The sequence below is a fragment of the Mycteria americana genome, chromosome 7 (assembly GCF_035582795.1).
Source record: "Mycteria americana isolate JAX WOST 10 ecotype Jacksonville Zoo and Gardens chromosome 7, USCA_MyAme_1.0, whole genome shotgun sequence".
Classification (NCBI taxonomy): Eukaryota; Metazoa; Chordata; class Aves; order Ciconiiformes; family Ciconiidae; genus Mycteria; species Mycteria americana.
Window position 1 is genome coordinate 65,174,600 of NC_134371.1, and position 20,879 is coordinate 65,195,478.

At 39.5% G+C, this 20,879-nt stretch overlaps 1 protein-coding gene across 1 annotated transcript in view; it reads right to left on the minus strand.

Moving 5' to 3' along the window:
- Positions 1-20,879, minus strand: part of DAB1 (DAB adaptor protein 1) — a 123,626-nt gene that overhangs the window by 65,081 nt on the left and 37,666 nt on the right. Inside the window, exons 2-3 of the mRNA XM_075506647.1 lie at positions 2,703-2,842; positions 287-385 (exon numbers count right to left, since the gene is read on the minus strand). Of these exons, the coding sequence (XP_075362762.1) occupies positions 287-385; positions 2,703-2,842 (239 nt within the window). The remainder of the gene's footprint in view (positions 1-286; positions 386-2,702; positions 2,843-20,879) is intronic.

Consider the following 20,879-nt stretch of genomic DNA (forward strand, 5'->3'; position numbering starts at 1 on the left):
GCTGTGAGTGTTTATGCACGTAAGGAGCATCTGTGTACTCAAGTAAGTAGTTCTGCAGAAGTATCCAGGACCAGGCTTTACAATAAACCATGTCCCCATGCTACACTTTACACCTCAGTCATCTAATGGCTTGCTCTGATACATGATAACCCATGTATCAGAGCTTGTCAGATGCTTCGTGTGTGCTTTACACTGGTGAGATATTACTGCCCAGGCAGGAAATGCTTTTAAAGAAACATCCATGAAAAGATTCAATTTTGTTCCATCTCATGATTATTTTACTTACCCCTGTCTTCTCATCGAAGATTTTGATTCCCCCAAAGGAGACTGTTAAGAAGATTTTTTGTTTATGTTCTCCTTTCGAACGAGCCGCAGCAACAATTCCCTATTGAAACAAAGAACAGTTTGGCTGGTTTCATTATTCTTCTAGGTGCCACAGCAGAGCACAAAGATTTGCTTGTGGACGATTCACCACTTTTCTAGGAAAACTTAAGGGCTTTCCAGGAACAGTCTGCCTTTTACTTCTGGCTTTCTCCCTTTTTCCAACGTACCGCATCTCTTTATGCTACCCAGAGAGCATTTCAAATGTGCTCCCACTTCCAACCCCTGCACCAGCTAAGCCTCCGTGAAATTTGTTTTCATGGAAGCTGAAGGTCATTTCTAGCACACTTTTCCCAGCTGCAAGCTGTTTGGTTTTCTTTTTTTAAAGAAAAAAAACCCAAATAAGCAGTGGAAGAAAAGAAATGCCAACAACTTTAGCTTACTTCATGGGCACACTTATCTGGAATAAGCAAAATCAAACCACACCTCTGCTGTAAAAAACTGGTATTGAGGGTTAGTTTTTTTCATAATCTCAGGCTTTTACTTCTCAAGTGAACGTGCTGATATGCATTTCATGTATTATTCTCCCACAGCATAACTAGAACAGTAACTTCTATTTCCACCTTCTCAGGAGCCTGCCCTGACGAATGACACTGTACTAAGATCAAATGTAATCAATTGCACTAGTAAATAAATAAAAATACTTAGCCTTTATCTGGTGCTCTGCAATTTCAACATGTTTTAACAACCACTAATTTATGTTTTTAGACCTTCATGAGGTCATTGTTCTCATTACACAAACATGAAAATTAAAGAGAAAAAAACAGAGTGATTTGTCAAAAGTCACTTCAAAACTTTATGCCTGGCCTTAAAACTCATATTGCTAGACACTAGGTTTCCAGAGCCCGTAACTTCATGCTATGCTGCCTTACATACAAACATGAATTTCTAATGCTCCCTTCCCTTAGTAGTTTTAGTCATCTCACAACACCGTTTAGATCAATCTCGGCACTATGCAAACAGGTATCGGGCATCTGGGAGATGTGGAAATGGTAATCCATGGAGGAGAGAGACAAAAAGGCTTGTGCAGCAGAACAGTGACAATTCTGCCAAGTTGCTTCTAGGAACTATGAAATGATGAGAAATATCCAGCATACAATTAAAACAGATAGGAATATTGTTTGGCAGATGTGATAAATCAGCAGTGCACCTTTTACAATAGTTTTTGCTCACCATAAAATGTTCGTAACTGTAAATTATCTACCAGATCTTTCTTTTAGGCTGTTGAACCGTAAGATGCATGTCATCCTTTGCTGTTTATTCATGAATAACCACCTATTCCTCCCGGTTCCTCAGGACTGGAACCCTGCTAGTTGGTAGTGTAAAAGATACTATTTAGTGATTTGTCCTCCTGAAAAAATTAGTAATGGGAAATCCATCAGCTCTTGGTAGAGTGCTGCGGAGAAAACAACGGGAAAAAGACTGTGGAGAGTTTACTCCTAGACCTAGCTTGTAACCCTACAATGCAGATGGGAAGCCAACAGCCAACACTGCACTCAAGAAAAACACAATCTATCCTTCCTCCTCAACCACTCCAGCTCTTCCACGTTTCCCGGGGCCACCTAAAGGATGCTTCCTATAGAGAGCTCCTACGCTCTTTGAGGGTTGTAAGAAAAGACTGAGGCAGAGAGATGTCTAGCGTGCTCCAGAAAGTCCACCCTCCTACACCACTACTGCTTTCAGACTCTGTCTACACTCTAAGTTTGCAGCCTACTCAAAATCTGCTTTTGTCACTGCTCCATTTCTTTCCCAAAACTCTGGGGACTCCTCTTTATCTTCTCATGCTCTGTCCTCTCAGGGCACTGCCTCCTGATATTGTAACCCATCAATCCTGCCATTAGAAGTGCAAGACATTATCCTCCCAGTGAGGACACCAGTTCCCCTCTATATCTGTGCAGGCTACCTGCACCCCACAATGTCACTCACCCCTTCCTGCCTGTCCCGACAGGAGAAAACGGTCAAAGGCGGGGCTGTAGTTGATTAGCAGTCATATAAAATGTTCTGATATACCCTTTTTTCTTTGTAGTGGTTTACCCTCCCTTTTGCATAATAAAATTATTCAATTTGCAGATGTGTTGTTTATAATTTGTGGACAAATTGCAATGGCGTCAATCATGAATAACTACTGAACTCAGAGATAATGTATTAAAATTAAACTGGGATAAGCAATACCAGCCAGGAGTTCATATAAAATTGACTGATTTCAATACATAATTAACCAGAGTGTGACTCAGTGTCACGAAAGGAAAACGAGTATAAGTTCAAGCTGAAATTCGCTCCCCTTGACTCCATAATATTAAACATTAAAAGTTTCACTGCACCTTGAGCTTCATCATGGAGTCTTGGCATAACTTGTCTCCTCGTGCGGCAGAAACCTCATCTATCCCAATCAGTTTGGCTTTGTATCGGACACCGTCACCTTTAAACCTCTTTATTAAAGTGGCTTCACTGCGATCCTGACCTGAAAAGACATAAGGGAAACAAGGAAATTTGCGTGAGTGCAAAGGAAAATAAACAAATAAATACTCACAATTAAGTGGCAAATTAGATCTAACTCCCACCTCAACACCTAAACATACAAACATTTCAATAAAATTAGAAGAAAAGTACTAGCTCAATAAAACCTTTTGGCCTAGTTCATTTGAGGTAGTCAAATTCATTTGAGGTAGTACACTCAAATGAATTCACAGTGGAGTTGTTGCCATACAAAATCTTCTGCACGAAATTTGCACACAAATTAGGTTTACAGAAATAAGAGATAAGCCTGAATCAGACCTCATGGATCTGAAAACTTCTGATCTGTACGGGTTGTTTTAATCCCAATACACTAGAGAATTCTTTTTGAGAATTCTCAAAAAGAGAATCATTTTGCAGACAAAACTCTAACAGAAACATGCTACTATTTCCTCATATACCAATTTATCTAACCATATCAGCAATATTTACACTATTACCATTTGAATGATGAAAAAACAAATGATGCTATTTGCCTAGGATATTGCTGCTCTAAAATATTCACAAAAAATACTGTCTCCTTGTTCTATTCTTTCTGTTTATAGACATATACAGAAAAAACGTAACTCAGCAATGTCGGCTGTCACAGGCTCACCCTGAGAAGCTTAAAAAATGGCACAAGATGTTTCTTAATAAAAAAGCAATCGGGGATAAGATAGCACAGTACTGAAAAGGCCAATGTACATACATTACAACGCTCAAACTAGCCTGAACCACACGACGATGACACTACAGCAATCCATGAAAGGGATAGTTTTGTCAGGAAGACTTTTTCCCCGAGTATCTGCAGAAGTGTTTATTCAGTGTCTTAGCTGGAAGAAATATATTAGTTAGGGACTCAGTCTTCCTAAAATTGATTAAAGATAAATTTTGCAGCTGTCTGAGGAATTTCTTGCTAGGATCTCAAAAAACCAGCAGTGAACTGTAAATAACTGTAATCAAACAAGTAACCAAACATACAGTTTCCAAGGCACAAAGAAGCAAGCAAAAATGTGAGATCTTAAAGAATTCGAAGTTTCTCGAACCCAACAGATTCCACCAGAAAACTTGCCTAAACACGGACTGATGTTGCTAAAATTTATACTATTACCACCTAGGAGCTCTAGTCACAGATTTTGCCCCATCCTTCTAGCTATTGTAAAAAATGAACTAAGAGCTAGAGCCTGCTGTAAATGAACCATAGGTAAGAATCTAGTATTAGACACCTATATTTGAGAATTTTGGCCCAAATTTTCTGCAAAGCTCATGCCTATTTGAAAAGTCAGTTTAAAGTACAGAAAAAATAATAAAATCTGCTTCTGTGCAGCTAGTTTTTGATAAACAGAAATACAGAAGCTTTGGCGGAAAAAGCTATTTTGTTTTGCATTTCTATCAAAAGCACCTTTTTCAGCAGTCAACACTTGGGTCAACTTCGCTAGTGTTGCACACCCATCAAGTGGATGAATAAACTATGGAATTGAAATTTTTACAATACCATTATAGGAAAAACTAGACTGTACAGGACCAACAAAGAGTACTTCCGAATGAAGATACTCATTTGGTTCTCCTTCCTTGAGAGTACAGCACAGTCCACGCTGTGAACTACTGATGGACTAAAAGTCTGTTAAAAAATAGAGCTATTTTAAGCATATTGAGATTGTCAAGTGTGTTTGAGCACACAAATACTATTTCTTTCAATGAAATATATCAGCTCAGACCAACGTTTTAATGCCTCATTTATAGCCCCTTAAAAATAAGGCAGCTGGTTAAGTGTTGCTGTGATAGTTCAGTGGCCACCTAACTGTTTCCCTTGATTCGTCTTCACTCCCGCTTCCTCAAGAAGAATTAAACAGAGGGTTGAAACTTCATGATCTTAAATTATATATTATTAAAAAAAAAAAATCTAATGAGACACAAATGATAAATCAGAAACTCGAAGTAGTGCTAATATCATTCCCCAGGGCAATGCCAAGGCAGATGTTGGCACCGTCAACTAAAAACAATGAAAAACCATTTTCCACTTTCAGCTCCAGAGTGGGGCAGGAGGGAGAACATCTGGAGAAACAACAAAGTACAACAGTAACAGTGGACTTTTCCATGTGTCTTTTATACTTACAAATATATCCTGTTGATTTGCAGTAAATAAAATCCAATTCCAACAGCTTTCTTGCCAACAATTTTCAACCTTATGTCTTCGTTACAGCCGAAGGCAGCTGTTAGCTAATAGCATGTGCACGTAACTGCTCAAGAGTGTTTCCTGGGACTGACTCATGACAGCGACCTTGCATTCGTCAGTTATTTGAACATTTATACTTATTCCAACCTCTGATCTATTTTGCTGCACGTAACTGAATCCCTGACATTAATAGCCCATTCAAACACAACTTATGGCTATGTTTGCTTACGCACAAGTCCCCTGTCAATTATGACCCAGATTAAGTAGGATAAAGTGCTTTTGGGATAAACGACTGGGAAAAATCATCAACCTGAAAATGATGTAGATATTCTAAACTGTGGTGGAAACTGCAAATTACTAGAGACTACAAATTCATCCATAAAACCCTAGAGCATATGTCCCATGAAAAAGCACAGAGAATGCACGCAGACACTGCCCTATATTATAAATCAGCCATCTGCAACAGTCACCATTTCTCAGCATATATCCAGATCTCCCCCGAGCTATGCTCATACTGTATTTCCAAATTTTGGTGCTGTAATCAGCACTGAAAAACTTTCTACCTGCTCGGAAAATTACCATACGACAAACACTGTCAGTATGGTTGATTTTATAGCACTTACGAGATGTGGGATTTATGCAGGGAGGTACTTCATTTGCACACTGGACACTTACCAGGCAGATAGTCCAGACTCTCATAAACATCTCATCATTAAAACAAAAAAGTTTTTTTTTAATGACAGTTCTTGAACAAGGTTCTTGCTGTGTTTGAAACTGCATAAATAAGAGATGCCTGAATTACAAGGCTGTAATTCTTCTTAAGCTTCAGAGGAGGGTGAGGGCTAACGTTAAACCACTAAACCAGAGAGCTGTGCCTGTGCCAGAAATCCATCCGGGGAAGTGCTGCCTCTTTCTTTCCACATAACAAGCGGAATCAATCTTTTCTTCTTCGTAGCTCCTGCCTTTGTCAGCAGAGACCTGCCGTCACGTTCAGCTCTCCAGCCACCCCCTGCCACCGCACTTGCTCGATCCCAGCCTGCGGGAAGGAGGATTATCCCGGATGCAGGGCTGCACTTACTGCTGGAGCTCAGTTTTATCTGAATAATGAGAAGCCACATCTTGGGGCTCTCACTCTCAGCTTGCCTTCCTCAAACTACAAATAGCATGTCAAGGGCAGGAAGGGGGACATTCATAAACCAACTATGAAGATTTTATGGAAAACTGAAGCTTGAGGTCTCAAATCATTACTAGACCATAATCTACAGCAAAATTAGAAGCACATGTTTAATGACAACTGCTTCTTTCCACAACGCACATTTCCTGAGATCTCATTTTAGGATTTCTTGACTGCAGGGAAGACCACAGCTGCCAAAGCCATGCCAAGTGAGCAGCTGATGCCCATCTCAGTTGTCCACCGCACCCTGCGCAGGTAGGGATCTGCCCAGTGTTCTTCATCAGAGGACTAGCACCACTAGGTCATTCTAAAATGAACCTAAATTAAATGTTTGTCTTAAAACTTTTTTAACTTCAAGACCAATGAGTATTTTCCCATGGTTTGCTCTAAAATGCTTGCATAAATATCTTTTCATAAGCAAAGAAATATCCTAAGCATTTGTTCGCAACTTGACACAAGTGCTTCACAATCCAAAATGGAACCAGATTATCAACAAAACTAAAACCGGTTTGATTCTCATGCCCCAAACTGAGAAAAAATGCATAAGCTAAAAACCCACCACCAACAACAGCACACAAATTCAATTTAGGAAGGTGATCACTTTTAATTAGAAAATGTGCTGCTGTTGACACAGGCAAAGAAATGTTTTGTTTGCAGCATATAGATTTATAATCCTCAGAGGTCCTTAAAATGTAAATGTAAGAGTGATTATTTTATCTACTTCTATAGATGTCACTGTTCACCTTTAAGCCATATGTGTTCCAGCTGGAGCCACTGCTCCTGCATAAGTGGGAAAACATGACCTTTGCTGCTGAGTTGTGACATTGCACTTGGACTTCCACAGTCTTTGAAGAGAACAATAAATCCCTGGAGCTGGGTGATGCAATGTGCTTCTGAGCTTGCATCTAAAGTAGGGAGAGGCTTATCATCATGACCAGTGCTAAGGTATTTTATCCATCTCACTAAGCATACTGTAGAAGTAATAAACAAGGTTTTTAACACAGTCAGTCATTTTTATTTGAGGCAATATACCTTAATTAAACTCAGATTCTGTAAAGCAAGCTAGAGACAGACCCGAGCCCAAACCCCCAAGTACTCAACCGCATTCAATCCCAAGATGTGACTGGTAAACCCCCAAGTACTCAACCGCATTCAATCCCAAGATGTGACTGGTAAACAGTCCAAGAGGAGCATAAGCTATTGTGGAAGATGCAGGTCAAAGCAGCCCCCGTTGAGTGCCGCAGGTGGGTGTTCCCCAGGCCGTACCCATCAGCAGTGGTCACTGGAGCTGCTCGGGGGACGTTACCATCACAGCAGCCCACCAGCTGCCATTGAACCCTGACTTTGACGTCAAGAGGGATAGCTAGCTGTGTTTGCATTAGGTTATCTGGCTCCAAGTAATGCTCTTAACTTTGCAGACTGAAGCTCATGCAAGGTTTTCTTCCCAGGCACTATGTATTTTGCTGAGTGTCTCAAGAAGACTTATCCTCACTCTTGGTACAAGTCAAGGATTACACTTGATTTCGGCTCTTAGCCCAACAGTGCACCAAGCTACCGTTATATTAATATGCTAACATTTAGAGCAAATGCTGTTCATTCTCCCAGGGGATCTGTAAGTAAGCGTATTTCATAAATAGAAAAACAAAATAAACCAAACCATCACTGCAATAAGCACACTGTTGCTTTTTCTGTATGCTTTTATAACACACTACGCATTCTTCACAGCACTTGCTAATCTAAACCAATAGCCCTGGAAATGGCTATATCCTTTATTTAAATGTGTGAAGCCCTCGGGGCATAATCTGAATTTCTTGATTTTATGACTGTAAAATATATAATGATATTATCACCAGAGTCAATAACATGCTCCTGGCAATCAATTCACTGAAGAACGACACACCACTGTCTTTTTTTTTTTTCTTTTCTAAGTAATAAACTGTCAAAGTTGTATCCATCACACATTCAAATTATAAACCTGAAATAACACCTCCTTATATCTCGCAGCGCTGAAAAACAATCATATACACACTTATAAACAGCCAACATCTTCATGGGGACAATTAGCATTTTTATAGCACCAACAGTGGAAAATACAAAACACTGCGGTGCAGAATGACCTCTAAGATGCCGCACACACTGAAGACTAGTGAATTAATTACTAAGTGAAAGATATTTCCCATTAGCTGTGCATATATATGCCCCTACGTCCACATATATATGCATCCATAATTTTATGTATTTGCACGTATGCATACACACATGGTGCACAGCTTCATTTGGTATCAATTATCTAAAGAAAATTCATGGTAATTTTAATCAACTACAGATTTCCCTAGGGGAAAAAAAAGGATATAAGCAGGTGTAAAAGAGAAAATACTCATACATAATTATATGTACCTTTCAGTACAGCAGCAACTAAACAGCAGTTCAGGAAGGAATCATGAAAAGCTCAAACAGATTATTCTCCTTGATGGCACATTTTTCTCAGTGGCTTCACAGAACCTCAAGTCCGATGCAGAGGGCTCAAAACTATCCGTCACACAAAGGGATGGATCTTGATACCAAGACCACAGCACCTCGGGAACACAATTCTTTCTTCGTAGCCATAAAAAAAGTTCAGTGCAGAATGCTTATTTGGGATTTTAAAACTAAAACACCCCCACAAATTCCCAGATCCTCCGGCTATCTGTTAATCTAATTTCTGAACTTTTTTGCTAGTTAGAAAAATGTGAGTTGCCAGGTCATGTATTTGTCACTGTCTTAGGAAGCATGACTGCCCCAAACCCACTGTGCTGCACCTTGAGATCTGACACAGAAAAATAAACTCTTTCTCCTTTTTTAACATAACACTTTAGAAAAGAAAACACATCATGTCTAGCAGTATATGTGAACACCATTTAACTTCTGGTGTTATCAGTAGCATCCTCTTCCTCTAATAATACTTCTCAAATGAGTTTCTTACAATTAGCCATTTTAATTTTTTTTTTTTTTTTAACAAGAGAGTTACTTAAGGGTTTAATTTCAAGACCTATAATTCATCTGAAGTGACCAGAGTACATTCGCAGCAAGATCTGCTCGCAACATCAATCACTGCTATCTTTTAAATGAAGATGTACTTTGAATTTCACACTTCATTTCATCAATGAAGGCTAGTTCCTAGCAACTGGAAAAAAAAATACTAATGTAGTGAAATGCAAACTATTTTGGGGGGTGGATTGCCACCTTAAAAAGCATGTTAAAATTTTAAAGAGAATAAGTACCTCTTGTCTATATAGGATCCTATCCAAAACTCTTGGCTACAGTATACGAGTGCAACTTGAATGCAATGGATGAAAACTTCTCCTTTCATCAACTGATAGAGAAACTCCTAAAAAGCCTGCAAGATGTGTTCTGGAGTGCTTCTGGCTTACCCAGCTAGAGGTAACTTGCTGTAGGGTCAACAAGTGAACCCTGTTGAGGTCTACAGTATTAATAAAGTGACATTGCCAAGGTACAAGTACATAAAACCTCAGCAAACTATCTTTTAAACCTTCTCCTGCCAAGAGTGCCATCAGGAAGCACGTGAGCGTCCTAGCTCAAAGAACTAGAGGGAGAACCTCCCTCCCATCCCACTGGTGCTTCGGTCCTCTTGGTGCTTCTGCTCAGAAAAAGGTAAAATGCCCCATTTTGACAGCAACACAAACATTTGGCTTGAATGCAAAGACCAAGAATATTTCTACGGAACATGATAAACCATTTAAAGAGGGGAAACGGGAACCACTCTGAAGGCTCAATGAACTTCTATTACGGTTAAATTTAAAAACATTACCTACAATTTTAAACACAGATAAGGGCTCTCCAGGAAAACTCAATCATCATTCAGACTATCATCTCAGCAGTACTTCCCGATTGTTCAGTACTGCTATTCACAGTAACCTCCAACTGAGAGATTTTATGGCTTCTGGCATTATTAGCCTGTGAATTACTGTACTCGAAGACACCTACACATCCCCACTCTTAAAACCAAGTTTCCTATGTAAGTAAATATGATGTCCCCATATTATTTGCTGTCTTTGATCAGAGCTTTATGAGCAGAGATGTCATTCACAAGGTGACAGCAATTGCACTTGCCAAGTTTTTATCTGAACACTTTGTACTCTACACAAGCTAATACAAAACAAGATGTACATTTTACTGTCTCCAAAGCAAAATGGTTGCGTGGATTAGATGAAATTATTTCTTTATAGTACAAAGCAGTATGTGTGAGTATGTCAAGAGAAGAATTCAATTATTTACAGAAAAGGCCTCAGTATAAAATAATGTTTGATTAAAATTTTGGACAAATCTCAGTGATGGAGAGTCTAGGGCGAGCACTCGGGAGATGGCAGTGATTGAGCACATACGCTCCACGGGCAGATGACAAAGCACTCATTTGAGTTTTAGCCAGAAGGCTCACTGATCAATTTTATTTTCTTAGATGGTCTTTGAGATGACAGTATATGGGCACATCCTCAGACACAGAAATCACCAAAAGCTGAATGTAATTAAACTTCCTTTCAGCCTCTGTACCACGCAAGTCTTCATAAATCTTTGAAAGCCATTTTGTAAGGTGCCTTTTACAGGCTGGATGCAGAAGCAGCTAAAATCCCAAATTCTGCACTGATTTAAATTGAAATAAGACACTGCAATAAAACTTCATTTTGGGGTACTAGACTTGTTTAGCAAGCCCCAGGGAACGACCAAAAGCAAAACAAGGAAAACTTGGCAGTCCATTTTCTGCTGTTAGAGATTAAGAATAAAAATGATGTTGACTGGACAACTAGAGGGAAGGGAGAGGACAGGTATTTGTGGATTCTCCTCTTTAAAAGACAGAAGATAGTTCAGCAAACTTTGCTCACCTAATGTTTCAAAGCTGGGGTAAATGTTTAAATCAAGCAGACATCAAAATGTCAAGTAAGTAAAGCCCTTGGGAAAACAGTGTCATCAACCCGTTCATTCCTTACCTGCTTGCCTGGATGTCAGTATGAAATTGGTTGCTTCTGAGACAAAATCAACTAAGAACAGGTAATTGATTTTACAGTGATCCTTAATTGGTGTTAATAGGTGCACTGCGTTTGGACGGGGCATGGCAGAAGCCCAGACACTTTGACAACCAAGGGACCCATTACAGCTGTACTAATATGCCCAAGCAAAACAGCCCTAATGGGGCAGCCAGTAGATACCATCTACTGCCAAAAATCTCCATAAAGGACTTCCAAAGCAGCAAGGAGAGGCCAGTCCAAATGGCGCTGCTGAACTACCCCAGCCTGTGTCTTTTCCCAACCAAATCTGAACTTGCTGGGGAAGAGGAAAGTAAATTAGAATTGCCTTTTCTTCCAAGCTCCACCATAGCACTGAGAAGCACCTTAAAGCAGCTGGAAAACTAGCCAACACTAGGAAAACTGATCACTTAAAGATGAGGATCTAAATAATTATTTTGCTATGTGAAAATGCAACAAGATTTGCAGAGTTGCTCAATTCCCCTGACTCTCTTTAATCCTACAAGAACTAAAAGTGCTCAGAACTTATTAAAAAAAATTCAAGCTGCTTTTATGTGTCTACCTATATCTGGCTTTAAGTATGTAGTTTTCAGGAACAATTTTAATTAGACTTTAACTAATCCAGGACACAGACATGCATGCGCTTACACGCAGTGCCCCAAAGTCATGTTGAAACACACAAATTCACAATTTACACTTCAAAGCCTACAAATATATTCTGTTGATGAGTCTATCAAAGAGTTTAGTTTTTGTTATGTATAAAGAAAGAGAAAGGGTGGAGAATCAGTTCACTTCATACAAATGCCAAATTCTTGTGCTGCCCTAAGATAAATGTTAATTCGCTGGGACTATAAAAAGAGCAAGTTAAGAAAAGGTTATGCTCTGATTAACATCCCCAAATTTCTCACATGTTCAATAAGAGAAGAATCTTTCCGTTCAAGATAACTAATTACAGACACTAAAGTCCCCAAAGAAAAGAGCAATAGCCCATAACAGCTAAAGCAGGAGGACAAAGCCATTCATCGATTTACACTTTACCCTCTCTTGTCAACACTCTGGTCTCCTACTGCACCAGGACTGCGTGCGCACGCTGAAATGGGACTGTGCACCACACTGGATGAAATCATGGCCGTGTGCCAGGGCCACATCAGGGCTGAAACACTTCTCCTTGAGCCATCCTCTTTGTCAATGTAGAACTTCTATTTTGTTGAAGACTCATGCCCGTACTAGTTAAAACAGTTAGAAAACTGGAGCAGTAGATCACAACAGGCTGCACCAGGCACCATGCTGTGACAGCAACCGTGCCACTGATGTGACAGTGCAGCTGCAGAACCACCCTGCACCTTCTTCCTATGGAATATTGGCACTGACAATCCTAGACTGTACTTACTAGTTGTTCTGACGATATTGGTGTAAAATGCAGTTCTGGAATGTGCAGACCCATAAGTTTCTGGCTTAAAAAGCTGGCTCCGAGGCCATGGAATTAGAGGGAGCATGTGGCCTCAGAAGGGAATTATGTACCCACCTTACAAAGCCTATTCTCATGCAGAAAAAGGAAAAGAATGAAAATGACATGTTAAGAACACACAGTAAATAGTTTTGTAGAAATTATCCTATTAATTCAATAAGAAAAGCAGCTGCTATTTATTTTCCACAAGCAAACGGAAATGTCAGTATTCACCACATGGCAGTCAAAAAAAAAAAACCAAACCAAAAAAAAAAAAAAAACCAAACCAAAAAACCCCAAACCGTGATTTCCCTGCTGAAATTGTTCACATTTTGCTATCCAATGTTTCAGGAAGCAAATTATTTTCATTTTGGCCTCCCACTGCCTCTGCAACATCAGAGAATGTCTCTCCCTGTTGGAAAAACAATAGGAGGCAAAGAGGAAAGCAGCTTTTTTCCTGAGACTTTGGGCTACAAAATGCCATCAATTTCAAAATTACAACAGTGGCAAAGTGCTTCTTTCAATCTGGTCCTTTCATTTTTGCCTCCTGCTGCCGTTCCTATTGTCAAAGTGGCAGCAGGAGGCAGAAATGAAAAGACTACTGCCGGCAATCACCCTCGGGCAAAGCGTTAATAAGAAGTGAAACACCCCTGTGCCATAACGAATTCCAGAGGTAAGAAATTGGGGTTTGCACATCTCTCGTGTGCGTAGTGCCACAGAGGATCAGTCCATCAGGATAACTCTTCTGTTTGTGGAACTACATTGGTCAGGCATCAAGAAGCCAAAGTGTTTGGGCTGGTACTCAGGAAACTAAGAATGAAACAGAATATTGTCAGAAAAGTAATAAAATACAACAAAAACAAACCAACAAAACCCACCAGATAACTCTACTGCAAGTAAGAGGAAAGGAAATTACTCAACTGGGAAAAGTTGGGGCAATTTTTCAAGACATTGTGTAAACAGGTTGAGTTGTAAGGGCACAAGGACCCAACTGCCTGCCAAGCTAACCTAGAATGTTTGAATCCGAAGAGCCTGTTGGTATGTGAGGGAAACAGGGGGAAAGACCAAAGCCAAGTGCTTAGTGCTACCAAATTTTTTACAAATGTTAGCTAATTTGCTGAGCCACCTGAAGACCAGTCCAGTATTTCAGAGCTATTCAGCTAAAGAACAGCAGCGAGGTATAGCGCAACCAGAAAGAAATCTCTAACAACCCTCCTTCCAAACACCCTGAAAGCCAGAGAGAAGCTCTTGAAAAGGGTGCCTATAACTAACCCAGCCACATAATCACCTCTGTCTCGTGCCCTGTGGTGAAGCTTCCAAAGAACCCGAGTTGCCCAACTGCAGATCAGTGTCCTCCAAACATGACTTATTCAAAAATGATGCCTTCGTTACCGGAAAGGAGAAGCTCAGTCCTCAGCTGAGCAGTACCTGAAGGTGTCTCTGCTTACAGCCCCCAGGGCTGTCTCCGGTAGCTGGGCACTGCAAGGATGACTCAATTGGATCCTTTTTGGAAGAAGTGTGGGTGTTAAAGGGAGGGTTTCAGCTAGTTCTAGGAAGTTTTAAGCAGCTGGAGTAAATCAAGATAGAGCGTAGGAGCTATGTCTTGGTCTGTCCCCGCTTAAGGCTTGAAAGAGAATATATTATTTGCCAAGATTATACATGTGTTTTTACTACCTTTGTGGTAACAAGAGGTCATTACAAGAGAGCAAAATCATATGCCTCTGAAGACCTTGGGAAAAAATTGTGAACAAAGTTGACTTCACCTACAGAAGTTCTTTAAAAACAGAGAAAACAACTGGGAAGTGAATAAAGAAGCTAATGAAATTGAATATGATATTATTTTTAATTGCACGAATTAAATAAAAGAGAGAAAGTTTTCTTCACTATCACTTAGCCAAGGTAAAGTTACCTTTCTCCCATTAAAAATAAAACCCAGTGGTACTTCAAAAATAAAAGCACTATTTCTTGCGTTAGACTTGAACAACAAAAATTTATGAAGCTTGAAAACTACATTCTGTGCAAAGTGCACCTAAACGGTTTCATCACCTGTATTTCTTAAAATAATAAAGGAAGATGATTTAAAAAAAAAAATCCGTATGAACTCAAAAGGAGGAGAAGACTGTTTTATTCTTAGGTCAGAGTTCTTCATTGACTTAACCTGTACAAAATCCTTGCCATATTAACTTTAAGGACATGCAGATAAAAATCACTCTGCTGAAATCAACACAAGCATAAAGAACAGCCTCAGGGGAAAAAAATAGATTCTATTTATATCATTAAAATATTACCAGACTTTTAAAATATTATCATTCCTCTTGCAGTTGTGCTTATCTTCTGAAGAGCGTAAGACCTGTCTACTTCGTGTAATACTCTAGTTATTTGGTGGCTGGTACCATCAAGGTTTTCTGGCTATTTCTGCCTCTAACAGTATTTTGTGAGACCACACTGAAAATATTTATCAAACAATGCACGAGTCCTCCTTTGGGCTGCACCCCAATGCCTTCACAATAACTTGCCTATAACTTATTCATTTACAAACAAAATCGACTGTGTCTAATCTCCATTAAAAAAAAAACCAACAACAATCTAATAATTTAATGTCTGTATGCAGCTTAGTGTATTATAAGATAGGGCATTGCTATGCCAGGTTAGTATGCTATTAGCTGGCGGATTCTCAAGCATCTGTCATGCAAAGTAGGTCAATTTCTAGCCATATAATTCTGATTATGTCAAAATATTTATTCATGAGTTTCCTAATTCAACATACTTCAAATAAGTCATATTTATGTAAAAAAAATACATCTAAATTATGGTTGCTAACAACTGGGTTATCGCAGCTTCAAACACTCTGGTAATCCAGAGACGTGGATAATGTTTTTCCCTTACAATATACTATGTAGTAACAGAATCGGTTTTATTTCCTATTTGCCATTATTTTTAGTCTGGTTTCCCAAGGAAACAAGAGTAACGCAGCCACACACTCCATGGGGGTATGCGGGAATGTGCAAAGCAACGGGAACCCCCATCCTTCTTTCTCATGCCTGTTCTTCCCTGCATTAATACTTGAACCTTTGGGCCAATTTCAGTCAGGTCTCATCTATATTATGAATTTTTCACTTTACCGGTCAGGGAAAATAGACAGCTGAATAGAGGAGAGAGACCCTATTAATGGATTTGCTAAGGAAGGCCACGCTGTGAGCTTGTCTTTCCTTACAGCTTAGATCAACATCAAGACCTAAGAAACCAGGCTTCCCCAGTTCAACTCACAAAAGTCTTGCCATCAAAAGTAAAAGATTATCAGGAGGAAAGGGGGGTATACATCATCCACATGCTCAACAAGATCTAACCCCTTCCAGTGAGAGATTAGGAATGACTCTGAGCTGCAGGTAACACTCGCACAATAACAGGGAGATGGAAAAGTTCATTACTCAGCCAAGGCCATCTGTGACTAGTTGATCAAATAAAGACAAGAACAAATAGCAATCCCATGGTTTTCAGTGCTGTTGCAGGCAAAGAAAAGTCTTCGAGATCACCATTTTCTTCATTCCACTGTACCCTGCTGCAGCATTCAGATTACCTGTGGATTTTCCCTTGCTTTTACCAGTACTTGCTTTTATCAGCACCCACGATGGATTCCACATTTTACCAACTGTATCCCTATTAATATCCTAAAAACTTCAGGCTTGGCAGAAGTAAAATCTTTTAACTTTCCTCCCAAAGTAAGTGCTGCCTAAGCCTGTATTTCACCTTTTAATATACTGCCAGGAGGTGCAACTGAAAAATGTATAGTACTATCATTCCTAAGGCAAAAAACGATGAGCCTAATTCTTTGCTTTACTACGTTTTCTTTTATGCCATTCTAGCACCGCACTGGTAAGTCAAAATGAAGAGACACTCCTCAGAGCAATGCCCACAGCAAGATGCAAAAGGCACAACGGCCACGTGCAGGTTCTCCTCCTAAGTCATACGGAATAGCTTATACATGTCTGTAACGTACAGGATTCTTTGCTTCCAGGACAGAAAAGAAGGAATGGCTTTACCTTTCTTCAGTTAAGAAGTTGTCCCTGAACAACAGAGAAAGACACACAAGACTTAAAACCTTTTGCTGGTCTTTCACCTGGTGTATTAACAAACCTTCAGTTTGTCTTTAAACCATCAAGAAAGTCTGCACCTGAAAAAAATCATTAGAGGATGTCACTCTAATGACACTCTAATCAACCACGCAGCTACTCTTATAAGCTTTTAAATACAAATGCGTGTTTCTGGCCACCGTTTTAAGAAGCTGTGTACCACCCTTGAGAGTTCAGTCCTCCGACACCTGCAGCAGCTGTACAAAGACCTGTGGACATTACAGCCATTACTCCCGTATTTGCCCCAGGTACCACGTACACACAAAGCTATGTTCTGTCAACGACCTTTTTAATCAAAGAAAATAAAAGGAGGGCATTAACACTTTTAAATGCTTTCAATTACCAATGTCCTAATATTAATTTTCTAAATGCCCTTCCACAGGGGTAATCAAACCGCGATCTGCGTTCCCTTTGTCTGGCTGCTTCTCATGCTAGGATTTAAATGCTATGTTTTGTTTCATCTGTAATAGTTTTCCCTTAGACCTTTCTGGTGGAGTCTGCAGGCATTCAGTATAATCTGATTGTTGATTATGTCCGTAGCAGTTATTTAACTGCCTATTGGACTGGTTTGAAAGAAACATAACGGTGGCTAATGAGACTAATCTCAGAACTACCATTTAAGAAAAGTTCTTTTAAAATTTAAATGCTAATTCTTTCTTCAGCCACCCTCCTATGTGATACCACAAAAATAAAATCCATTCCATATTACAAACATCAACAGTGAGCCTGAAGCGGCAGATCAAAATATAAATTCAGCTGTTGAAAAAATATTTCTACTGCATAGATTTTACAGTTAAAAGACTACTGTTATGTAAAAAACCTGTCATATTTTAGAAAACCTAACAGTGTAAGACAAGGCAAGTTACAGCAGATGTTGTAAGATAAGGAAGACTTGATCCTTAGGATCTTATTTTGGCAAGCAGCAATTTAAAAATTACACAGAACTCATTATGTAAACTCTGACGTTGCCTTTTGGCTGGTGTGCACTGCCTCTTCAACCCATCCCTTGCTTACACAAATTTCAAGTTCTTTACCTAAAACTTCAATACGTTCCTTAGGAAAATGTGTGGGTTTGTTTCAGATATCTGATTTTCACCATCTCAAATCTTAGGCATTTGTAAAGCAGAGAGTGCAGAAGCACGTGTGCATGTACGAAAGGGAGACGTTTCAGCTTGACTTTGATTAGAACCACCTCGTCCAGCAACGCTTGCAGGATTGGCCTTGGTCAGGATTATGCTGACTAAACATCCATCTGAATAATGCCACAGGAAAGCTCAGCAAAGGAGTTAATAATAGTAGACAAAACAAGATTCATTTAATCAGCTATGTATTTCTCTGATTATAACAAACAATGAAACAGGATTGTATGACAATTTTGAGAGCTTGGTAAACTTCAGCAGTGCCTTGTAATGAAGCCTTGGCAAGAAATAAGTGAAATACAAAGATTTTTCATATTGAGGCTGTGTAAACAGTTTCCACTTTTAGAAATGTATCCTAGCAACTCATAGAAATGGGTTTAAAAGACAGCTGGAAAAAACCCATAATTTGGAATAAAAGCAGATGTAATTGCTAAACCAGCGAGCCTGGTGGTCCTGAACTGGTCTTGCAGCCACATCTCAACTATGATTCAAGATGTTGAGAAAAGAAACACCAGGACAAACAGATGTTTTAAAACTAACATCTGCAGGAAAAACTATAAAACCGTGCATCAGAGTCGGTGGAAATGATTCCGAATGTTGTATTCCTTTCTTAGTGATGTAGAAAATCTCTTTGGTTGCCAGTAGAGAGGCCTGCTGGACCTACACCTCGTGTTTTATACTTGCATGTTGTTAGACGGAGGTACGAGATGCACAACTGAATTTTATTTATCAGGTGTTCACTCAAAATCAAATCAAATTTTTTCTATTTCATTTTTCAGGAGAAAACTGAAAGAAGTGACTTGTATAACAACGCACAGACCTTGATTAAATGTCTAATCCATAATTCAATAGAGAGATTCTGCTGACATCACCAGCAACGAGAAAGGTTCATAAAATCTCTCATGAATACAAAAGGAGCCTAAACTGTATTTCAGGATTAGTATTCAGACTACAATTGCATAAGCATTATTGGCGATGGGGATAAACCAGGTTTATAGATAACAGGTCACCTTATAAAAACCCCCAGGAAGATGAAGCATGAGAGAAGCGCATCCTGCTCCTGAGACGTAAACAGAGAATACTCCTCAGAACATACTCAATTTTACTGTGGAGAATTATTTTGCTTTCCAATGACTGCTTACAAGTAAACTACCGTACATGGCATATACAGAATAATTAACGATCAGGCTGTAAATTCAGATACTGTCGGGTAATTAGCTCAGTCACAAATCTTCACAAAGCTGTACTCAAAAGTGGTTGTAAATGGCAGCAGTTACCAGAAGTGGGCCGCAGACTCGGTCCCGGTTTGGTGTTCGAGAACTGAGCAAGGGATTCTTAGGGGAGGAGGAAGAGTTGGAGCTTTTTTAGGGGGTGAGATTGTTTTTTGAGCCAATGCTTACCATAAATTCCCCTGGGTAGCTTAGCTATCAAGAGCAAAGTTTATATACTGAACATCTAACGGGTAAGAAGATTTTTTTTAAACTAGCATAGATACATATAACTTCCTCAAAATTTACATTTAACAGTTTGCCAGAGGATATTTTTCCACAAGAAACATCAGTTAATTTTCAATCTCACATGGCATCCTGAATATTCAAAGAGAGGCTCAACTAATTCTTTGATTTTTCATTCCTCCAAAGGTTGAGTTTTAATAATTCTGTTATGAAGTTTATCAATAGATACATTACCAAACCAGTAGCACACACTGCAACATATTGCACATTTAATTTTGTTTCAGTTGATGAAATTCCTGTCCTTTATGAGAAATCCTCAGGTTGCATACAAGGGGCCAAATCCAGAAATCTGTTTTCAATTCATAGAAAGGGAGTCATGATCTGACAGGCAGCAAGCTCTAGCTTCATAAAATCCACCTTCCTAGTGATATAAAGTAAATTATTTCTCTGAGAACACATTTCACACAGCTCTATTAATAATCACAGTTCATTGCAGGACCCCGATCCTGGACGTGGCATTATCTCAAGCAGAACCTCCATACCACGGCACCCAAGACTAAGGACAAACCAAAATATAAATTACTCTCTGGAAATGCACTGACTGGAGATGGATGCTAAGACAATCAGCATCCTACGTTGAACATGTCAATAAAGATCCTTAAGTTTGGTGGAATGGAAAAGCAGACGGTGATATCACCCTGAAGCACCTTCCAGACCCCAAGGACTCCTGCACTAGAAGGGACAGCTTTGTAAATCAGTGGTCTCCGATATATTTTTTTAATTCATTGACCTTGCCCAACTGCTTTTTGAACTTTAAGCTTCCAGCACAAACCTACTGCCTAAACCATCCCGTAGCAAGGAGTCCCATGGTTTAGCAATGCAGTGTATACAGAACAGTGTCCTCTTCTGCTCCCTATGAAGCCAGCTCCCATCAGCTCTCACCCACCCCGCGCGGCTTCTGCTCAAAAGAACAGTGAACGCTTGCTCACTTGGTTTTGTAGAACTAAACTTTCAGATGTCTTTCCAAAGTGGCAACTGAGAAATGATAGCCCATCGCTCTGCATATAAAGTTATTACTACTTTTTCCTACCATGTGCATTGTTTTACATTATCAGCATTGAATTGTATCTGCTGTTTTATTGCCCAGTTATTCAATATCATCATAGCTTTCAGTGCTTCACTGTTATCTTTCATTTCTACTGCTTTGGACAGTATTTTACTGCTAGCAAACGTCCCTGCCTCTCTACCTGCCCCCTTCCTGGCTTATGTTACTGGTTCAGGGTGACTGACATCAGTCCTCTGGCAATGCAAATGAAGATCACCATTTTATTACCACTTCCCCAATTCATTTATTACTTCTGAACTTTAACACTTTTGGATTCATGCCACTTCTCAAGAAAAGGACCCCCCAAAAAAATCAGATGAAGACTAAACTGAAATTCAAATGGAGAGCACACCTAACACTAC